Source organism: Falco punctatus (genome assembly GCF_963210335.1).
Source record: "Falco punctatus genome assembly, chromosome: Z".
Lineage (NCBI taxonomy): Eukaryota > Metazoa > Chordata > Aves > Falconiformes > Falconidae > Falco > Falco punctatus.
The window spans coordinates 40,268,385-40,291,358 of NC_137586.1; the positions used below are offsets into that span (position 1 = coordinate 40,268,385).

At 39.7% G+C, this 22,974-nt stretch overlaps 1 protein-coding gene across 3 annotated transcripts in view; it reads left to right on the plus strand.

The window, feature by feature from the left end:
- The window catches only part of TRPM3 (transient receptor potential cation channel subfamily M member 3), a 309,277-nt gene extending 286,556 nt beyond the window's left edge, over positions 1-22,721 (plus strand). For all 3 annotated transcript variants that reach the window (XM_080371682.1, XM_080371684.1, XM_080371683.1), the window contains 2 exons: positions 199-331; positions 7,854-22,721. In XM_080371682.1, coding sequence (XP_080227808.1) covers positions 199-331; positions 7,854-9,303 — 1,583 coding nt within the window. In that variant the 3' untranslated portion in view covers positions 9,304-22,721. The remainder of the gene's footprint in view (positions 1-198; positions 332-7,853) is intronic.
- Positions 22,722-22,974: the final 253 nt, after the last annotated feature.

Below are 22,974 nucleotides of genomic sequence, written 5' to 3' on the forward strand. Positions count from 1 at the left end.
TTCTGTATCCAGAATAATATATACAATTGAAGCCACTAATCTGGTAATTAGCTGCATCTATCTGCTTTCATACCAAAATGCCAGATAAATTTGAAGCCTGGTTTTGAAAGTTTAGTCCATGAATTCCAAATAGGAAGAATGTAGTTAATGTCACATGTTAATTTTTGCCAGATCCACATTTTTCCATTGTTTCCACAGAACTTTTCATAACTGAGGATGAACTGAAAAAAGTCCATGATTTTGAAGAGCAGTGCATAGAAGAATATTTTAGAGAAAAGGATGACAGATTCAATTCCTCCAATGATGAAAGAATTCGTGTCACTTCAGAAAGGTGCATTTTTTTTGTTTGTTCTTTCATAAATTGATCTGGAAATATGTTTCTGCTACCATTCTCATCCTTCCTTTCTTTTTCTTGAAAAAAGAATCATTTAAGGTATTTTTTAATAAGTCTTAACTAAAAAGTGGAGTGATAAAAAGTAGTGAATTTCTTTTTTTTTTTTTTTTTCCTAAAGCAAATGTTCCTCAAAGTTTGGAAAACATGAATCCTTTAACCAGTTGCTTTAGAACACAACTGATGTAGTGAGAAACACAAATCATTCTTGCATTTCAGTTCTTAAAGAAGAACTTTAGGGAGCAAGTGTTTAGAACACCATGGGAGAGTCAATGAGAGTTTCTCAGTGAATACTATGGCTTTAGCACTGACCTGCTAGATAAAGAGTTAGCCTTGTTTCAGAATAGCCTTGCTAGGTAAGCTAGTTTCATAGCAAACAGGGATCTTGACATTAATTTAAAAGTAACTAGACATTTCACCTACAGCAGTGAAATGCACAGAGGACAAAGGTAATACATTAATTTAGTGGAAGCTGCCAGTCTTCAAATTCATCAGTCCTAAAAATTCATGTCTCTTCATCTGTCGTGGTGCTTATATGCTTTCATCATACAGCAGCTGAGTAACAGAGTTAAATTTTAAGGACAGAGTTTGTTGTTTGATTGATAGAACTGTTACCATAAAAAATTTTAGGTCAATATCCTGTCAGATATTCATAAAGCTTATGAACCACTGAATAGTCCATTCCCTGAATACTCCACTTTAACTTGAGTAACAGAGGTCAGGTGACTTGTCATTGTAATTGATTACACTGTTCTCCTTATACCTAATCTTGTAGCACTGGCCCTGAAGCAGCTATGCCTCAAATATGTTTTCTGTAGGCAAGGAAACGTGTTTTTAGTTTGGTTTTGAAATTAATCTATCCCAGAGCAGGATTAGCAGATACAATATTCTTTATTCATCTACATTACTGAAAACAGCACTCCTAAAATGCATATTTTAGAAAAGAATATTAGAGGGGAAATATGGTAAGGCATGGGATGGCTTCCTTGTAAAGAATGGCCAAGTAATCCAGCTGTACTTTGTCTGGAAGAGATAAATGGGGAATGAGATGATAGAGTTCTACATAATTATGAGTGAAAGAAGAGGGTGAGTAGAAATCAATCATCTGCTGTCTCTCCCAGGAAAAGATACAGGGGAGCAAGAGATTAACCTAGCCAGAGCCCAGGTTCAAAATCAACAAAAATAGATGATTTTTTTTCATTAAGCAGTGGAACAGAGAAAATTCTTGAAACTTGATGAGTTCTAAAAGAAGCTGATGATGTTAGCTAGAAGTCTACAGGGATTCAAATAAAGACTAGACAAGCTTATGGGAGAGAAATCCTGTAATACAGAGATCATCTTGAGCCGATAAAGTTCCTGAGCAAAAAATGTTTAGAGACTGGTAAATATAAGGGAGGAAGAATTACATATGCTTCAAACAGAGACAGTGGGATGAATTGGTCTGTGGTCCAACTGCATGCCCTTTTTTCTTGTGTTCTGATAGTCCGGTGGTCAGAGAACAAACCTGAAAATCGTAGATGCAGATTCAAATCTCTGTTTGGGCATAGGTTTCCTTTTGGTGGTCAAGAAAATCATGTTTCAAACCTCTGTAACTAAGAAGTAATCCAGCTGGGACCACCCTACATTAGGCAAGTGCTGTAAGTCCTTGAAAATTAATACATAACAGTCTGCATTTGCACTCTGTGCTGGCCCTTTTTTATAGGAAAAGAGCCCTTATCTCTTTAAATGGATGGCTTAAAGCACCTCGTTCCAGAAGAAAGTTCATGATTATGAATCCTAAGTGAAGACAAGCACATAAGCCCCACAGAGAAATGGTTCTTTACAAATCCATTTACCTTAGTCTATAGTGTAATGTGAAAACCAGCATGCCCTGGTTCTGTAAGGGAGACCCAGGTAGTGACCCATGGGGACAGAGGCTGCTCCCAGAGCCAAGCACGCTACTAGGACTTGCAGCAGTGAAATCTCAGGTGAATGCAGTTCTCATCTCTTAAGAGCTCTCTTCTTGCCAAACCAACTGCAATGTTTTGCCATACAAGGTAAGTGCAAATACTTCAAAGATCTGAGGGATACTTTAAAGATGTTTGAGGAATCAGGGCTATCTAAGTGTCTTAAGTAACGTGCACTTTAGAAACTGGATGCCCAGGTCTGTCATTTTGCCTGCAGTTATGGCCAGGAAAGTATCCTTTGAAGTGTTATCTAAAACATCGAACTTCTTTTTCCTAATCTGTGGAACATTCAAATATTTGAAATCCAGGTTTGCACTTTGTAGTTTCTATATAGAGATGTCTTTGTGCAATTAACAAGATGTAAAGCAAAGAAAACAGAGAAGATGCAAACCTGCAGCTTCCCTTCCAATGTCCAGTCATTAGCCCTGAGTAGTAGACCAAGCTACTACTATACCAAATTATACCTACATTGTAGCCATGAGATATCAGGTTAATATCTGTCCAATTAACTCAGTTTTATATGGTGTAAAATTGAACCAGAAAGCCCTGCAGGTGTGAGTGAAGTACCCCCTGAAGACCTTCCATTTGCAGGAAGCTGAGGACACTGTTAGGGTTAAAGAGAAGGAAGGCCTGGACAAGCCTTGTGTGACACACATGCACTTGGACCTGGATTGCTCACTGCCTTCCCTCTCCTCCACATGTCTGTGGTATGCTTACCTCTCGCTTGAGCAACTTGTACTTGCATCAGGATTTATCATAGTGCCCCAGATTCTGCACAGAGAAAGAATAGCTGGACACCACAGATGCAAAGCACAGTATGCCTGGAAAAGGGAGTAGGGGACTAGCACTTCAAGGGAAATCAGAGTTGTGAACAGAGCCTTGCTTTGAGGCTCAGCCTAGCTGGGTCCCAGAGGCAGGTTTGGAACTCAGGAAAACAAAAGGAACCTGTTTCTTGCTACATTGGCCTGGGTGTAAATGAACGACTTCAGATAAGCAGTCAGTGTCTGTGCTGGGTCAGGACCACAGCATCTTGTCTGACTCACCTACAACAAGCTGCAGTTTATACTCACCTTGGAATAGTTCACTGGCATCCTGTGGGGCCCGTCTTGGTTCAGCAATCGCCATACTTGTAACAAGGAACACCACAGAGGTGACCAGATCTGGTGTCACCACACAGAATCTCTCCTTTACCGGATCCTTTCACATTCAGAAATTAAAAGCATGAAATGACACTTGATCTTTGTCCTTCCCTGACCCCAAGTACTGAGTAACTTGGTGGAGTAGCTCACTAGCCAAGATCTCACACAAGCATATGGAAGCAGCATCAGGTTAGCGATGCACATCAGAGGAAGTGATTGATAAAGCAGAAAAATACAAAGTAGTGCAAAGCTGTAACTGCATTTATCAGGTTAGGCAAATCTTGGTGTATCTCCTGGAGACCTGTGAGGAAAGCAAAATTGGACAAATTCACTTTATTGCAGCAGAAGAATCACAACCTCTCCTGGAGATCCTTCCTTTCTTATCACTGTGAAAATTTCAGGTTTTTGACCAGCACAGAGGCTTGCTTTTATGATCAAAAAACCTGCACTATTTCTCTTGATCTGGCAAGAAGCCACTAAAACAACCTTTTCAGTAGCCATTTTTTCCATATGGACAGATCTTGACTCTTTCAAACCCAATGCAAAACCTCTTGTTGATTTCAAGGGGAGCAGGGTCACATCCTAACAGTATTTGAAAAGCAGTAATCTGGTTGAAGCATCTCTCTGTGCTCACAAAGAGTAAGTGGTTTTAGGCACCAGATGGGAATGCAGCCAGGACAACCCAACACACCTGTGAAAACTGGCTGGCTGCTTGCATCAGCAATGCTTTACCAAAAGATGTCAGGCAAAGTACCAATAGCTTGTTACAGGCTTGGGAACTGCTGTCTATGTTTTATTTAAATAAAACCACTCTGCAGTTACCTGTAACAAGCCAGGTGGATGGCCCTGTAAGTGACTTTAAGTGTCTACAGTCTTTGCAGCAGTTGAAAAGGATCTTGAAGTATAAATGGTGCCTTAACAATGGATATTGATCCACAAAGGGACTTGTGAACCTCATTCTAGCATTCAATTAAGAGATCTACTTCTGAAAAGAGTGGCTTACTCCCATTAAACCATTACTTCAATTAAACTATTGATGAACTGATGTACAAAGGTTAAAAATAAATATAACCAAAATGAATGCCAGCAAAAGCCATCATCTCCCAAACCATAATTAAAATGGCTTGTCACGGGTAATATAAAATGTTTGCCAGGTTCCCAGTTCTGACCTTTTTTTTTTTTCCCAATTACTGTCCTCGGATAGTCCATGGTTTTTTCACTATTAGAAATGTACGAGCTTCAGCAGAACACCCTTTATGCACGTTTTACATGTAGTCTCCTCTTTTTCTATTCTCATTCCCATCTGTTACGATAGCTTGGCACTTTTTCATGCACTGGATAAATCTTGCTGTAAGGAAAAACACAGGTGCAATGGAGACATCATACATGGCTACTGTAAGATTTGCCAGAAATTATATGACCTCCAATACACACAGGGGGAAAATCCAAAGCAAAACTTGGGCATTCTTGTTTTGAAATAGTGCTTTAATTCAAAACTATTCCTGAAGAAAATGCAGCTCTAGCTGTCTATTCACTGAGTGCAAGATCATCCAACAATACAGGAAGACAGAAAAATTCACTTTGTACAACATTTTAAGGACTAGATTACGACTGTATTTCTCCAGAGCATATCCTCTTATATCCACAGCATTTGGATGATGTGATTTTTATCATGTTTCTAGTAGGATTCCTCCCAGAGCATGGTGCTGTTCTGTGTGATGAAAGATTACAGAACTGAACATCAAATTAATATAAAAGTATATCACAAATTAAAAGATCAATTTTTTTAAAAAATGTAACGAAAGCTGACTTAATTAAGCTAATATCTTTGGATTTGGAGATCATCATCACTCAAGCTGTATTTTTGTGAATAAAATTATATAGTCAGGGTCCATCCAATGTAAATACGTGTGCATACTGTTAGGTTACCAGTGCACATCTCTGGTTACCCCTGGTTTCTGAACCCAGACTGCACTATCTGTACCTTGTGGAGTTTCTATATAAGTTTCCCACTACTGTCAATGCAATCACGTTAATTCCATAGCAACCAACAGATCATGTAACTCAAAAGTCTCTCTTCATCTTGGCCAGCAGTACCACCAGTTTTACATTCTCTGCCTCTGGCAGTAGCTAATAGCTCATGTTCAAGAGAAGACAGGACAAATACATGAATGTGTACCAGCAAGGTGTGACTCTAGATTCTTCTCGGGATGCATTAGTTGTGTTCAGTAGCATGGCACAGCCCTCATGTGAATGCAGGATGCAAAACTTATCTCACTATGGACAGTTCTATTCATATTCCAGATATAAATATGGAACTAAGTGCAATAATTCAACTGGCTATATTTGTATTAAAAGTTATTTCACTTGTGTACATCTCTCAAAGCAAGGGGGGGGGGGGGTGTGTAAAACAAAGGGAGAAAAAAACAAACAAGCAAACAAACAAACAAGACAGTCCAGTTAGCTTCACAGAATATTACGAATTCATTCTAGTTCTTGGGTAACCATTGCTGGGGTAAATGTTTTTTATGGGTCATAATCTGAGCATTCTCAAGTAAAATCCAGAAATCCAGGTTTTTCAGACTGATCCATATGTCTGACAGCCCTAAAATTGTTTTATCTGTTCATCATCTTGGAGCAGTTGTTACAGAATATGAATGTGCAACAAGGTACTCAATTATTAGCTGATAAATATTTCAAAATATAATTATTCTTACAAAATAGCAGTTCAGATAACTAATACCATGAGAGAAAATTCAACTGCTTCCCATATAAACTGCACTCTCACTGCAGAATTATACCCTGTGCTTGCAATGACGTTAATATGTTTTGTTGGAAAAGCTGGTAGAACTAGAGGTAAACTGGTGCCTAAATGATGAGTAGAATGATGTTTTTTGAAACTACTGGTCCATTTCTTAGCAGTGATTACTTGATCATTCATCTGTTGAAGTCTGATGACAGCAATACATTTGATTTGCTGTGCTTATGCTTTCAAATTTCATGATCTTCAACAGGAAAAGCCCGTATTTCACAGGAATGTGAGACGTGCTGTAGGGAGTGGTGTCATACTCCTCCTTTTCCTCTCTTGTGCAGGCAAGTTGCTGTTGCTTATCACCATGAGGCAGCCAGGCCTCAGTTTTTCACCAGCTATTTGTGCATTAATTACCAAGGTGTTAATGCTGCTCCGTAAGCATTCATTGCTAACATCTGGTTTCTTCTGGGCAAGTAAGAGTGTTTATGGTGTTGCCAGTTCTAGGTCACTCATCCTGTTGGAAATTCAACTATTAGTAGTAGATCCTATTTATCTTATCAGAAATCCTGGCTATCATTAGCAGGACACCTGTTAAGCTGTATGAATTGCACTGCCAGGCAGAGCGTAAGAGACTTGTGAAGAGTGTGGAAATCCTGCCATTTGGTATTTGTTGCTTCTCTGTTCATTTTTCAGTGTCTACAGGACTGGGGAAAGCCAGAATTCTAACCTTAAAAATCAGACAAAGATAACTACATAAATGTATTTCTTCTTTGGCAGATAATGGAGGTCACTGGTCTGCCATAGGGACTACAACCAGAGAAAATAATTATGAGAAGAAATTTCATATATGCTAAAGGCAATTTCATTGTGTTAAATTAGAAGACTCCGTATAAATCCTTCAGTAGAGATGTTTTAGAAGACAGCAAACTGAAGTGGTTGAAAGTCACTGGCATAAATTAGTAAACAATTCACCTTAAAGGTGAAAACATTTTAAAATTAAACAGATCAACACTGTAGGAGAGATATACTGAAGTTTAAATTAGATTCAGTTATTCAATTACCTATTAATATTTTAATCTAATTTTGTTTATATTATATTGATTTTATTAATATTTATATTAATATTTATATCCTATGATCTGTTATTATATATAATAGTTATATATTAAATATCTTATAATGTGCTTTATTATAATTAATATTTATATTAATGTTATTTCTATATTACGATAGGTAGCTAATCCATAATTTCAATCCCTAAACTATTAACATAGACTACCCAAAGCACAATCACAGTAATGGAGCAATCTTAGAGACATCACATGGCATCTGCCCTAAGTTATTCATTCATAGCAACCTAATTAGAAGTTTTGGCAGCAAATCATAGTAACATTTCTATAATAACCCCTGTCCTTGGGATAAGGGACACCCAAAACTCCCTGTGTGTTATGAAGCAGATACCCCTGGTTGCTGAACCTCCCTTAGTAAGGGTTTTGAAGCAGATAAGGTGGTGTAGACTGGCTCTGAATTTTAAGACCTATTTGTTTCCATTTGTTTTGGTGACCTATTAGCTGAACATCACTGCTTTGTAGAAATTAACCTGTTTCATTCTTCGCTTTTTTAAGGGTAGAGAACATGGCCATGCGACTGGAAGAAGTAAATGAGCGAGAACATTGCATGAAGGCCTCTCTGCAGACCGTTGACATCAGGCTTGCTCAGCTGGAAGACATGATGGGACGAATGGTGACTGCCTTAGAAAAACTGACTGGCATAGAGAGAGGTGAGACAACCAAGATACGATCCAGGACCTCATCCGACTGTACCGATGCAGCCTACATTGTGAGGCAGAGTAGCTTCAACAGTCAGGAAGGGAACACATACAAGCTTCAAGAGAGCATAGATCCCGCGGGAGAGGAGTCCATGTCCCCAACGTCTCCTACGATCACGCCCCGCATGCGAAGCCACTCTTTCTATGCAACTAATATGAAGGACAAGTGTGGGTTGGAAAAGTTTGAAAGCATTTTTAAGGAAAGATCACCAAGCCTGCATCGGGCTATCAGTTCCCACTCAATAGCAAAAGAAGGAAAGATTCCCTTAGCCCCTACCAGCACTTTGTCAATTGCCCCAGACTCCAGAAGGCCTTCATCTTGTATAGACATCTACGTTTCTGCCATGGATGAGATGCATTCTGACACAGAGCCTCTTGACAGCTCCATAAATATTCTTGGTACTGGAGATGCAGCTCTGCAGGCCCACATAGCCTCTTCCATTTTAGCTAACAGTGCGTACATTAGCAGTCCACCTGGCGAAAAAATTTCTGGCAGGAGTCTTGATTACGAAGAAACCTCTGGAATAGAAACAAGAGCATTTTCTTCAGACTACTCCCAAATCACAGATTGCCAAATCCCCTGGGACTCAGATCCTCCTTTGTATCATGCTTTAGAACGATCTAAAAGCAGTCGTTATCTGGCTACAACTCCATTTATTCTGGAGGAAACGCCAATTGTGAAATCTCACAGTTTTATGTTCTCTCCATCTCGAAGCTACTTCAGCAGCCTTGGCATCCCGGTCAAAACAGCAGAGTACACAAGTATTACGGACTGCATAGACACAAGGTGTGTGAGCGCTCCCCAGGCAATCGCAGAGAGGGCCAGTTTCCCTGGAAGTCTCGGAGGCAAAGTGGAGGACTTGGGATGCTGCCACCCAGAGAGAGAAGCTGAACTAAGCCACCCAAGCTCTGATCATGAGGATACTGAGGCCAAAGACAAGAAGGGGATCCCCTTATCTCCTCAAGACAGCACTGCTACAAGAACTCTGGCCAACAGCATCCCACTTCCAAAAATAGAGAGGGCCAACAGCTACTCTGCAGAGGAGTCCAACATGTTGTATGCACAGCACACACGGAAGAGCTACTCTATCAGCGACAAACTTGACAGACAGCGAAATGCAACAGGCCTACGAAACCCCTTCCAGAGGAGTAAGTCCTCGAGGCCAGAGAGCAGAGGGGACAACCTGTCCATGAGGAGACTGTCAAGAACGGGAGCCTTCCGCAGCTTTGAAAGCAAGCACAGCTAGGCCTAGACGAAGTTTACCAGCAGTCTAAGGGTCATCTGCTCTCCAGTCCATTTTTCTTAGCAGAATTATAAAAAACCTCACATCACCCTGTGTCAACTCCAGTTGGCATTAGCCACCGGTCAAGGGAGCACATTGTCAGTCTCAGCATTGCCCACTGAGTTACTGCATCTTGACCCAGTTGACATTTGCACTTAAGGAAAAAGGGAGGGATGAAAGCTTTACAAAGACTTCGGTAAACAACAGGAATAACAAGCCCCCTTTATGAAGTCACAAGATATAAATGAGTAGGTTCAGAAATCTGCCTTTTATTAGAAAGCATCATAGGATCTTTGATAATTATTCAAGTTTTTAGGTTGCAGGAATTAACTGGCAAAAAGAGATGTACAAATTACATGTTCTAAACTTCAGTCACGACTTCTTTTTCATCTGTTTCACCATTGTACTGACTGAGGAAAGGCATTTGTTATTTCTGTAGGAACTGGCAGCAAACAAACCTAAAGTCTCCCAAATCCCTTGCATCTCACACTTGTGGAAATGAAGAAAGATGAACAAGATAACAACTTTCACTTGTCTCTTTTTGTATCAGCTTCTAGTGCCACAAAAAGTTTATATTTTCAAGAGCTGAAAGGGAAATGAAATGCCTTTTGTACTGCAACTTAAATGGAAGAAGAATTTATGTTAAAATATCAGGTGATTTCCTGTATAAAACAGGCATTCTAGCACAGCTGAGCAAGCTCAGGATGAATGTAATTAAGCGGAATAGTATATTTTTTTACCACATTTGTCATCAATGTGTTGTCTCACTAAATCACAGGATGCAATGGAACAGTAAGAACAGGGTGATCAGAGCAGAGCACAGTAATATTGTCGGGTTCTCTCTGCTCCATTTAATTATGTATACAAATTGGGGAGATTTATCTACCAGGCTGCTACCGAGTACTTCTTACTGTTCCATTTGAGCTGCCGATTTTTCACATCATTCCCTCACCTTAAAATATACACCTTTTTTTTTTTTTTTTTCATGTGGACATGGCCATATTTGAACATTTCAAAGTATACAAGTTCTGTCCAGCAGTCTGAATCCAGATTAATGCAATCAGACTGAAGTTGTTTAAAGGAAAATGTTCTTGGCAGAGGACTGGAAAACACTAAAAAGTATATATGCTTTTAAGGTAAGTTAAAGAACCAAAGTGAAATTGCGGGTGTCTGTAAACAGCAAAAGCCATCAGTTGTGACTAGGCTTCCACCGTTCAGCAGCATATCACACAACATGCATTTTAGTAGGAGAAAGTATATCCAAACAGTAATGCCCTTATGGGGTTTGGTTGAAGGCATAACTTCTCTGACCCCACCCACATTCCAAGGGTCCACAATATCAGCTAGAGTTTCAAACTTCTCTTGAGAAGATATCACGGTGGTCACAGGTGGAAAGGTATCCAGAAGATAGGAAAAGGGTGGAAAAGCGTAAACTGCAACTGGATCAAAATTTCACATCCTTGAAGGCACAACTTTTAAGCTTGTGAAGAGTTGAAGCTAGTGCTATTAAAAACTAAAACATCTCTACAATGACCAACATCTGTGTAGAACCAGCTCCTTTTTGTTATTAAAAATGAACACATAAAAGTGGGGTATGTACTTTCCATTATTTAAATGGGAGTTATTTTCCAAATCTCTAAGGCAGCTTTGACAATGCAGGCTGATGTTTTCTCATGGGGATCTCACCCAGGGAGACTGAGCACTGTATGAGAGCTAAGTCTGAAAGGCAACAAATCCAGACATAAAAATAATCATCAGCCTCAAGAAAAGAGGCAAAGAAGGTGAAAACATTTAGTTACTGAGTCACTACGTTGGAAAGTTCAGGAAATACAGAAATGCAGCATGGAGACTTTAAGCACAATGTGTTTCATACTTCCTGCACCAACGTGTTCCTTGCTTTCTTCTATTCGATCAGGCTTTCAATGAGCTAAACTCCACCAAGACACCGTGTTTATGCAATTGCCTTGCAGTCCATGTGTAGCATTATGGTCACATGGCAACACCGAGAAAGGTCAGAAACCTTTCTGTGCATTATGAAGCATGCTTGAGACAGGCTGATTGTTGAACAATAGCAAAATGCCCGGGGCAAAAGAACTTGTGTTTAACAATCTGCTTCAAATGTGCCAACTTTTGTTAGCAGCCTTTTCCTAAGGCTTCTCCAAATCTATCTATCCTTGGTGAGTAGAGGGGGATATTCTCACTTTGTTTTCTTTGTTCCTTTTACGAATGTCTGCTAAAACTGTTCATGGACTCTTCCACCTTCACTGTATCACTGGCCTACTCTAGAGGAACTTCAGATCATTAGAAATTCCTCAACAGCGCTTAGTGAATTAGTTCAAGGCATAGGGCTCTCCTCTAGGGTAGATTTCATTGCTTAGCTTGTCAGGGTAAAGGAATTTGCCAAACCCAGAAGCTGTATAAATGTTTAGGATACAGCACTTTATTGATCTGGAGCAAACATTCCAGGTAAAATGAAACAGGACACTTTATTTACCTCTTAAAATTTGCCATTATATATAAAATGTAAATTCAGATGTTAAAAGTGTGATTGCAAGATGTCAGAACACTACTTTTCCCGAATGTTTCCCATTTATTCTACAATGTGATGTCTATAGAATATATTATGATGGATGCTAGATTATTTTATCTTCACCTGGTTTTTACACATTGCATCAAACTGCTCCTTTTTGAATTTGATGGTAAAAACCCATTCCTTGCAATGGGGCCAGATTTCCCACTCCCAATATTATGACCATTTAGTGAGAGTAGAAGTCTTACCATCCATCATCATGTAGCTATAGCATGTACCATATAACATATTCTGTATCAAAGGATAGCTTATGAAATAGATATATATACACGCATATATACATATCTCCCATATATAAACCAGTATAGTTGTGACATGTGGTAATATTAGTGAACGTTACAGGACAGTTTTAATATCGCATTATAAGGTCTTGTTTGTAAATCTGTAACATTCAATAAAATAGCACATGTTGCATCAAGCATTAAGTTCCACTATCCAATTATTAGCTTACATATGGAATATGCATTTCTGGTCACAGCGTGTAAGTTTGGTATGTTTCACACATTGTCTGTGTAGCTCCACTTAAATGTCTCTATGAGCTGATGTATAAACCTCTAATGAGCCACTGTGGGCTGTGACAGGTGAGTTGTGATAGTGTGAAAGATGAACCGGCATGTTATGCAAAAGAATAAAAGATAAATGAACTTTAATAATATTTTGAAACTCAACTGAACTTAGCTGTTTGTTTACATATGCTGGCCCACTGAGGAAGCGGTGTACAGTATTTTATAAATATTTTCCTATAGTACCCATTCTGTTGTTTCCGGTTTAAGTGATGCTATTCTACAGTTGGGGTATACACTTGTCCTAGGTATTTGATTATAGCACATTATTCTTTCACAATAACGTGTGATATGACTGAAGTAGTTTCTCTTCCTTAGAGTCCAGTCTTTTTTTGTGTCAATGAAAATGCATGCATTGTTCCATGAGTTCTTTCGGACTACTATGAGATTTAACATTTTGCTATTGCCTGCCTGTAAAGATGAATCCAGTTAGGAATGAATTCAAGCTTTGGATGTTTACATTATTTCCATTATGTTTGATCTTTAGCAAAGTAAGTGATTTTTATTATTATTTTTAAATGACAATTGTATTTTATGAAATTGAAATACTCAACACAAAATGCGAACCTACAGCAGTGCTCAGACATTTGGCTCTCTCTTTTTTTGGAAGAGATAAGGTGCTACATTATTGTTCTTAGCACAAGTGCCAGTTAACAAATGGCAGTGAGGGGATAATTTGAAAATATAATAAAAAACCAAAATATCCATTCATACACATAAGGAAATCCCTCTGGGTTCCAGACACAGATTGCTTTTTTTTTTTTTTTTCATTTTCCATTTATAGATTTTTTGGTAAAAAAAATTATTTGTATCTTTTGTGGAATGGATAGCCTTTTGTCAGGGGATAAATATCTTAGTTAGGTATATTTTTTGTATGAGAAGAAAATGATTTGCTTCTTAGAAACTGTCAGCATGGAAAATGCAACTACACGTAACTGCTCAAAAAAAGTGCTGGTAGCAGCACACAGCCTTAGTCCAATGACTGCAGTCAGAGCAAACAAGTGTCTGTCCTGAGAGCAGAAGTTGTCAAAGGTATTAACTTAGAGTGAGCCAGTGAAACAAAATTCTCTGTAAACTTGTGGTGCAAATTTTCAAAACAAGCATAAATGTCTTGTTATGTTGCTCAGGTTATATACTCAAGAGGATCTGATAAAAACTAGAAGGGAAAATGTGAGCTGGTCATTTCTGGATTCCCTAGGAATACTTAAGTAATTGTGATGTCTCTCCCCTGCTTAAAATTAATAATATATTTGCATTTTTGCACAAATCTGCACAATTGTTTCAACAAAGGCCACGTTTTCAGTTCTGTTAAAAGATACCAGGTATAGATCACCTTCTTCAAAAGAAATTGAAAGTTTTCTAGCATGAATTTTCCCTCATGCACCTCAAACGACAGCACAGTCCAAACTGAACAGAAGCTTTGGGGGGTTGTGCTTACCTAATGAAACCCTTCATTCCACTAGACGGTATTCACTGGCCTTGCCACACACTGGCGTAAAAGCAGTACTGTTGAATGTGGAGGGGCTGAATTTCTGCACCCCGGTGAGAGTTTTCCTGCTTTATAGACAATCACAGGGTGAACACTACAAGTTACACAGGTTTGTCATCTCCAAGATTGACTACAGTTATGGTCTTACTGATGCTGATGCGAATCTGCAGCAAATCCAGTGATTTCAATGGACTCTGACTTTTGTCAGAGGATGGATTTATTCTGCTTTTCTAATGCTATATTACTTTGAGTCATGGCACAGATTATCCTAAAATCATCATGAAGTGGGAAGTCTAATGACAGTCATTGAGCCAGACTGGTTGTGAAACAGTCTCTGACCTTTTGATTTTTGCTGTATGCTTTCAGATCTCTTGTAGAGCCACTCAGTACTTATTTCAAAAAGCTATTAGGAAAAAATGTTTGATTATGAAATTGCTGCTGTTTCTGCTGCAGGGAAGTGATAACTCTTGCTTATTTTAGTATTTGGTAGGGAGAGGGAAGGGACAGAAATGGGAATTGGCTGTGAAATACAATATTATGCCTGCATAAGAGTAAATTGTATTGAAGTTACATCATTCTTCCACCACTGCAGTTGTTGTACATGAGGAGAGTCTATATGCTGCTACTGCTGTCTGGAACAGTGTTTGCAATATACTATACTAATAGCTATTTAATCGTTTATTATTTGGGCTATCATTTGTAAGTGTGTAACAATCATTTATAAAGGGAGAAAAATGATTAAAATGTCATTTTAAAAAAATTCCTACTAATATGAAGCTTTTCAAGTATGATTTGTCTAAATGTATATCACTAGGGAAAACAGTCCTTTCCAAAGGTCTACTGGATTCACAATGCACTTTTAGACTGTGTTTAGATACGTAATAAAAAGCAGAAGTTGGCAATTACTACAGTAGAACTTTCTGAAATTTCTGTAACAATTGTTTTGCAATAAAAAAAGAGATGTAGTTCAAAACATTTGTTCTTACCAGAGCATTTATTTATGGTCATTTGCTTTCAAAGCAATAAAGCAACGATGCAATGACAGCTGCTTTTCTCTATGATCTCTCACTGCTCTAGTTCTAACTTTGCAGCATTGAAGGAAACCAAAGAGTTTACACACTTAGCACACAGACTATTTGAATGTTGTCAGTTATTTCCACCTCTGAGATCACCTGTCATTCAGGTGTCTCTTATGCTGGCCAATATCAGACCCGAGTTTGAACCAAGATAGACATAATTCTTGGTGTGTTTATTTAAAAAGGAGGGAATGGTTTCTTTTCTTTGTAGCTACCATTTCAGTAAGGAGGGGGAAACAAGCAGAGCCCCTCTATATTGCTTCCACATAGACTGAAGAAGCATGCTTTTTTGTGTGGCTGTCTCCCCAGATGCGTGATGTTGCTGGCTCTTGCAGCTAGAGAAGGTTCATTAAAAACAAAGGGCACTAAGTAGTCCACTAGTACCTATGACCTCCTCTGAACTGGTATCTCACCTGCCTCAATAAAAAAGTCATTGTCTCTCTCTTCATGCAGTTACAACCAGCTCTTACCCTTCCTCACAAAAATACTGAAAAAAAGATACTGACACAAAAGAAGCCAAGGTGAGGGTTTGCTGCCACCTCCACAAATCAGCCTTCACTGAGATATCTTTTAGCTAAATGCAAAAGAAACAAAGGAAACAAATATCCAATTGAATAAGAAAGATATCACATCCTTGAACAGTTCTGCACCCATCAATCACACTTTAGGAGAGGAATGGTCCAGAAAGGTGTTCTTTATTTCAGATTTCTGAGAAGGAAATGCTAAATTCCTTAACCAGATTTTATCTAAGCCTTTCTCAGGGACTGCTATTCAATGAAGACTGTGGGAGCTTTGAAGCTTTAAAAGTAAATAAATAAATAAAAGAAATCTTTGCCAGACAGTTGTCATTATGCTTCTTTCCAGGTAACACTGTATTTCCGATCTCCCTGGGATTTTTCACAGTAACAAACTTCACCTAAATTCAACCAATTAGTAAGTGCTGGGAAAAAGCAGCATCACCAGCCTTGATTTTCATTCCCATGAACTGCAATCTTGTAGCCTTTAGGGCAGTGATCTAATCTCTTTTAATCTCATTAACACATAATGGCAAAGAACTCCATTTAACATTGACCATGGCAGTCAACCCTGATTCATTATCATCATGGTGGAATACAGGAAGAATATACAGTTACAGCAGCCCTCACTGTCTTTACATATCAAGTTCAAATTTCAGCCTGTGTATATTTCTGGAACAACAAAAAACCTTTAAAAACCTCAGTATTTCATTATTTTGAATTTTTCAAATAACTGATTACAGGCATAAATATTGTATATTTGGATTATACTTTTCGGAGGCAATAACAACAAGCATTATCTGACAGAAGGTTACTGCAGTGTGTTTATGTGAAATAACAATAGTAGCCCATGAACAGTTACAGACATCCCATTGCAGATGATACAGGCTACTGTTGCAGAGAACTATGGGTGGAAAAAGAACAACTCTGAGAGGAACTGCCTTTGTTAGTCTGGATTTCAGAACAAGAAGTTCAACAGCTGTACAGATGGTTGAGAGACTGATGTGTTCCCACCACCTTCTAAAACTTAATTTTTTTGCTACACTTTTCCTCGCTTACACATGTAGCCAAATGTTAAACAGTCACGTGCACACCACTGAATCAGTCTGTGGAGATGATAGAATTATCCTCACAAAATATTTCTGTGGTTTTTATTCACAGTGTGCAAGATGAGGATTTTCTTAACAAAACTGGAAAAGTAACATATCAAAGGCTCTAAGGATATTACTAAAAATGTTAAAATATAATTTTTTTTCCTTTATTTGAAAGATCACAAAAAAATCAGCTACCAATTTAGCATTTCAGTATTCACTAAGGAAAATCTTGGAACTACAATTGCATCTTCAGTAAAAATTCAAACTGGAAATATCAGTAAAAAACAGTAAATCTGATTGAAGAATTACTTTCTTCAAAAACTCCTTAGAAATATTAGTCACAAGCTTGAATTCCAACCCATAGCTGCTGAACTACAGTTACTGCACAGTAATTTGGGGAGGAAAGGGAGCAGGCAAGGGGTGTGCAAATGGTGAATGGGGAAAGTTAGTCATCTTAAAGGGAAATATGAACAATGAACTCCAAAATTCACATCATGCTTACACTATATGGCTAGATCCCAGTTTTTTCCAGAGTGGATGCTTGGGGAACTATACCATAGCTCTGCAATTAGTAGTAGGGTCAGTTTATGATGAACCCATTTCTACCATGCTATCTATTTTGCTAATCCTGTAATATGTCCCTCAGAGAATCATAACTTAGACAAACAACTTACAGCAACAGTGGTTATCTGTGCTTATTATTGAATAAATAGTGCCCGTCTCAGTGAAACTATCGAGGGTTTTCTAATGAACATTTAAAAGGTTGCTCCAGCCTCAGCTGAGGGATGGTGAAATAGCTGCCCTGTTGCAAGAATGGGCCAGAGATTCAGAAAATGTGGCCTGGTCCCCAGTTCCCCAGAAGATCACTTTCTACCTGAAGCATTTCAACTTTCTAACCAGAGCAGGCTGTCTTCATCTCCAGCTCAGCTCAGCTGTGTCAGAGGGGAGCAACAGCCACTGTGGAAAGCACACAGCAACCCAGGGACATTCCTTTCCCTTTCCTCACTGCACGGAGGCCTAGCTACATTACCACAGCAGGCCTATGAACATTTACCTGAAACTTTTGTGTACTTACTTGATTTCTCAATAAGTCTAGAAAACAAACAAAGCCTACCTTAGTCCAAAGACAATACATTCCTAAAATGTCTGGGTATTTTCAGGCAACAAGGCACTGCAGACATTTACAGAGTTCTCTTTAGCAGTAGCTGATCCTACTCACTGAGTGCTGCCAATGATAAAAAATTTCAGCTGTCTCCATTTTGTTTGGGATGAAGGAGGAAACAGTGCCTGCCCCAGTGGGGCTGCAGAGCAGAGCTGGCCTTATGCTACTTCAGTTTGCTGCAGCGGCACCAGCAATGGGTGCAGGCTGTCCCAGTGGCGGCTGGACTGCTCCGCTAAGTCTGTGAACTTCAGCATTGAGCTGGCAGGAGAAAACGGCACAACACATCGAGGAAGGAAGGAAAGACATGGACAGTTTACCACCAGCTTACTCAAGACAGGCTTGACAGTAAGGTTGGGAGGCAGAGGGTTAGCTGTATCCCCACTGTTTTATGCTCATTCCCTCCTGAGATGTGGTATAACCATGTCAGTACGTGTGCTATAATGTACAGGTCTACCGTAGGTAAGTCCAAACAATACACTGCAGTCCAAGATACAGATCAAGGGTGGGACTGCAAAACACTTGAGTGCTTAAGGCTTACAAATCCCATAGTAAAATAGTATATGAATAAATAAAATCAAGTGGAGATCCTTATATACTTAAGCAACATACACAAAAGATTTTAGCAGCACATTGGAGCATTCATTTCAAGTAATCACTGGAGTACAAAGCTGATTCCTGAGTCTCCCCTCTGCAAGACAAGCTGCTGTTTTTAAAGCCATAATTTCTTCCCTTTCTCTCCCATGAAGTGTACCCATCCCTGTCCTGCAGATAAGGCAAAGCAGATAAGCAGCTAGTTTATGGATCTAAACAAGGCTTAATATAAGGCACACACTAAAGGTTCAGTTTTACTGAAAACTCCGTTCTGAGCGCACCAGGAAGTTAGGCGTGAATTTTTTAAGTTCAGAAGAAGTTATACAGAGTAGTTATACATTAAAAACATTAATCAAGAAAGGAGGACTACAAACATGAGTTGCTGTTCAGTTGAAACTTAGCACTGGAATTTCTCTTTTAAATAAGCATTTTCCAAAACATGTAATACAATACAAAACAATGCACAGTATGCATTACCTGTTAAAACTATTGTGATAATGCTTTCATGTGTAGAAAAGGACCACGAACTTAATCTTGCCTCTGCTAAAAGTGAGACATTTAATATCTGCTCCTTTCCGTTCTGGTGGAATTAACCCTATATGCAAAATGCTACATTTTAACAGGTTTTAATAGAAGTTATGATCTAAGATAACCACTTGTTCTTTGCACTGGATGCTGAGACAGATACAGAAACTAGCAACGCACCTGACCCAGGGAAGGCTGGGCTTATGTGGTGTCATATAAGTTCTGGTTCCCACACCCCTATATCTATGAAAGCCCCTAATTTAAATGTACATTCAGAGTTGATCGCTGTGCCTCATAATGCCGACTTTAAGGGCAGACCTGGATGATGTGCCAAGTTAGCACAAAGTAATCAGAACCTCTCTACTATACTGAGTAGATCCTAGGATCCCAGTTATATCTTTGGTAGCACGGCACATCAAGTACTGCCATCTGTGAACTTAGATAACTTCCTGATTTGAAAGGGGTGTGTCAGTTAGCTCTACCTGTATCTGAAGTTATTGAGGCTGAAGCCGAAGGTACCAAAAAACTGAATGGAGCAATGCCAGCTGGAAGATATGTGTCCTGCATGGTAAAAACATAAAGCATAAACCTTTGTCCTTTGGCATCTGTCCTTCCCCAGGCAAGGGTAAGGCTCAGTCCCTGCAGATAAGTCATGCTCAGGCTGCCCTTCAGGCTGAGTGCCCTGCCTCCAGCCTAAGCTGCTGCCACACTGCCCCATGCACGCCCTGCACACAGCGGATCGTTTACTCTCCCTTACATGTCATTACACAAGTTTTATGTCATGTCATTTTTGTCACAGTCGCCGCTGGATGTCACTATTTCATGCCCCAGAGATAGCCACACAGACACATTTCCCTGGCTCGAAATAAGAGAATCAGTCTTCAAGGACAGGAAAAAAAAAAAAAAAAAAAAAAAAAAAGACAGAGCTTCCCAGGACAGTAAGCATCCCTTACTGAAAGAACAGGTGATACAGGAGCACCCGGGGACATGCAGGCTCCCTGCTGTAAGAGGTGACACTGCTACCCTAAGATTGCTGTCTGAACCACAGTGAACCTTGGCTGAGATATACTAGCAATTAAGGACTGTGAACACCAGCAGGCTGAAGTAGGAAGCCCTCTGATGTAAATCTTGTGACTCTAGATAGACTCTAGGTTCTCAGGTGAATACACCTACCATTATGTAAAGCAAAAGGAATTGGAGGAAAAAGTGGGGTACCTGATCTATTTGCATTACCCAAGCGCATCACAATTTTTCTAACTCCAGGATGAGAAGTATTGCATAAAGAGCATAACTGCTTATGTGGAAATCATCTTCAGTTTGAAACTTTATGATATATGAGAATGTTAACATTATTTCTTACATAGGGAAATGTCAGGAAATCTTGATCATGTTTTCATTGTTCAGAATTTTATAGAATCATAGAATCATTTAGGTAGGAAAAGACCTTTGAGTCTTCAAATACAACTGTTAACCCAGGACTGCCAAGTCCACCACTAAACCATATCTCTAAGTACCACATCTACTCCTTTTTTAAATACTTGCAGGAATGGTGATTCCACCACCTCCATGGGCAGACTATTCCAATGCTTGACAACTCTTTCAGTGAAGAAATTTTTCCTCATTCTTTTCTAAACCTCCCTTGGCACAAATTGAGGCCATTTCCTCTCATCCTACCACTTGCTAGTTGGGAGAAGAGAGCAACATCCACCTCACTACAACCTCCTGTCAGGTAGTTGTAGAGAGCAATACAGTCCCCCCAAGTCTCCTCCTCTCCAAACTAAACAATCCCAGTTCCCTCAGCCACTCCTCATAAGACTTGTGCACCAGACCCTGCACCAGCTTTGTTGCCTTTCTCTGGACACACTCCAGCACCTCAACGTCTCTCTTGAAGTGAGGGGCCCAAAACTGAATGCAGTATTCAAGGTGCGAAACTTCCCTGATTTTGCTAAACATTGAAGTCTTTAAGGCTGAAATTCTCTGGCCTGATTCCTGGTTGGAGGTAAATGTAACCAGGGAAACACATTAGTTTTGTCCATGCTAAAATAATAATAATAATTTATTATGATGATTATGATCATGATTATGATAATTAATAATGATAATAATTGTAATAATATTTTAATTTTGCATGCATACAGTAAAATCAATGAACAGCAATATTTTTTTTATTTTAGCAGCTAAAACCTTTAGAGATTTCATAGAATCATAGAATGACCAAATTGAAAGGGCTCCATAAGGATCAAGTCCAGCTCCCTACATATTGTACACATAGAGAACTGATGAGGGTTTATTTACACCTGCAGTACTGCAATACGGTAGGTCATTTTAGGACCAGCCATCAAAAGCAGAGACAGGAGGCTTCTCACACCAGTCCTTTATTAAATTATCTTCCATGACAGAATTCTGCTTAGCAGATACAGTTTCTGCCTTGCTGGTGAAACTCCCTGCTTGAAGGCTGCAGTTGAGTATTTGAATTTTGGAAGCCCTACACTGGAAGTACTTCCTACAATCATTACCTACAATTGCTCTGCAGTGTAAGATGTAAAAATTCCACACAAGTGTAGACCACTCAAGCCAAAAAAAATCCCCCAGAAAAGGCCTGTCCTGGCTTTAAATTGGACCTTGGCACAGAAACCCTGAAAAGTGAAAACATGTCTGTATGAGAACTTTATTCCATCAAGGGACATTTTGTTAAAATGTCTTAAGATACTTGTCAAGATATTTTAAGATACTTGTTAAGTTATTTTTGTATATAAATATATTAAATATATATTTTTATACAAGTATTTTAAATATAAGTTGTTAAGTTATATTTAAGTTAAGATATTTTCTTAAGATATCTTAAGATACTTGTTAAGACAGGGAGCCAGAGAAAGTGTTGTACTCAGCATGCACTGGGCAAGTGGCCTCTGCCTTGCACTGTGATGCACTATGACACACTGTTCTCAAGGGCTGTTAATCGGAACATCACATCCTTGAAGAACAACGAGGTGGTAGGATAATTGTGTCCTTCTCATTTTTGTAATTTTTGGCACTGTTTTGTTGTGTACCGTAAGGCTGAGCGCTCAGCATGGATGGAAATCAGTGAGAGCTCTCTCCAAGCAACTCAGGAAGATTACAGGGGTGTCATGGTGTTATGCAGGGGGAAAATACGAAGGGCCAAAGCCCAACTAGGACTTCATCTGGCTACTGCCATGAAAGACAATGAAAATGTTTATAGAAATATATTAGCAAGAAAAGGAGGGCTAAAGGCAATCTCTGTCCTTTACTGGATGTGGGGGGAAACACAGTGACAAAGGAAGAGGAAAAGACTGTGGTCCCTGATGCCTTCTTTGCCTCAGTCTTTAATAGTAAGACCAGTTACCCCCAAGGTACCCAGCCCCCTGAGCTGGAAGACAGGGACAGGGAGCAGAAAGAAGCCCGCATAATCCAAGGGGAAATGGGCAGCAACCTCCTACACCACTTAGGCACACACAATCTATGGTGCTGGATGGCATCCACCCAAGGGTACTGAGGGACCAACAGAAGTGCTCACTGAGCCATTTCCAATCATTTACCAGCGGTCCTGGTGAACCGGGGAGGTCCGAGAAGACTGGACGTTTGCAAATGTGACGCCCATCTACAGGAAGGGCAGGAAGAAGGATCCAGGCAGCTACAGGCCTGACAGCCCGACCTTGGTGCCAGGGAAGGTTCTGGAGCAGATCATCCTAAGCGCCATCACAGGGCACGTGCAGGACAATGGGGGGATCAGGCCCAGCTGGCGTGGGTTTATGAAAGGCAGGTCCTGCTTGATGAACCTGATCTCCTGTGACAAGGTGACCTGCCTAGTGGATGAGGGAAAGGCTGTGGAGAGTGTCTACCTGGACCCTAGTAAAGCCTGTGACACCGTCTCCCACAGCATTCTCCTGGAGAAACCGGCCGCTCATGGCTTGGACGGGTGTACCCTGCACTGGGTAAAAAGCTGGCTGGATGGCCAAGCCCAGAGTGGTGCTGAGTGGAGCTACATCCAGCTGGCGGCCATTCACAAGTG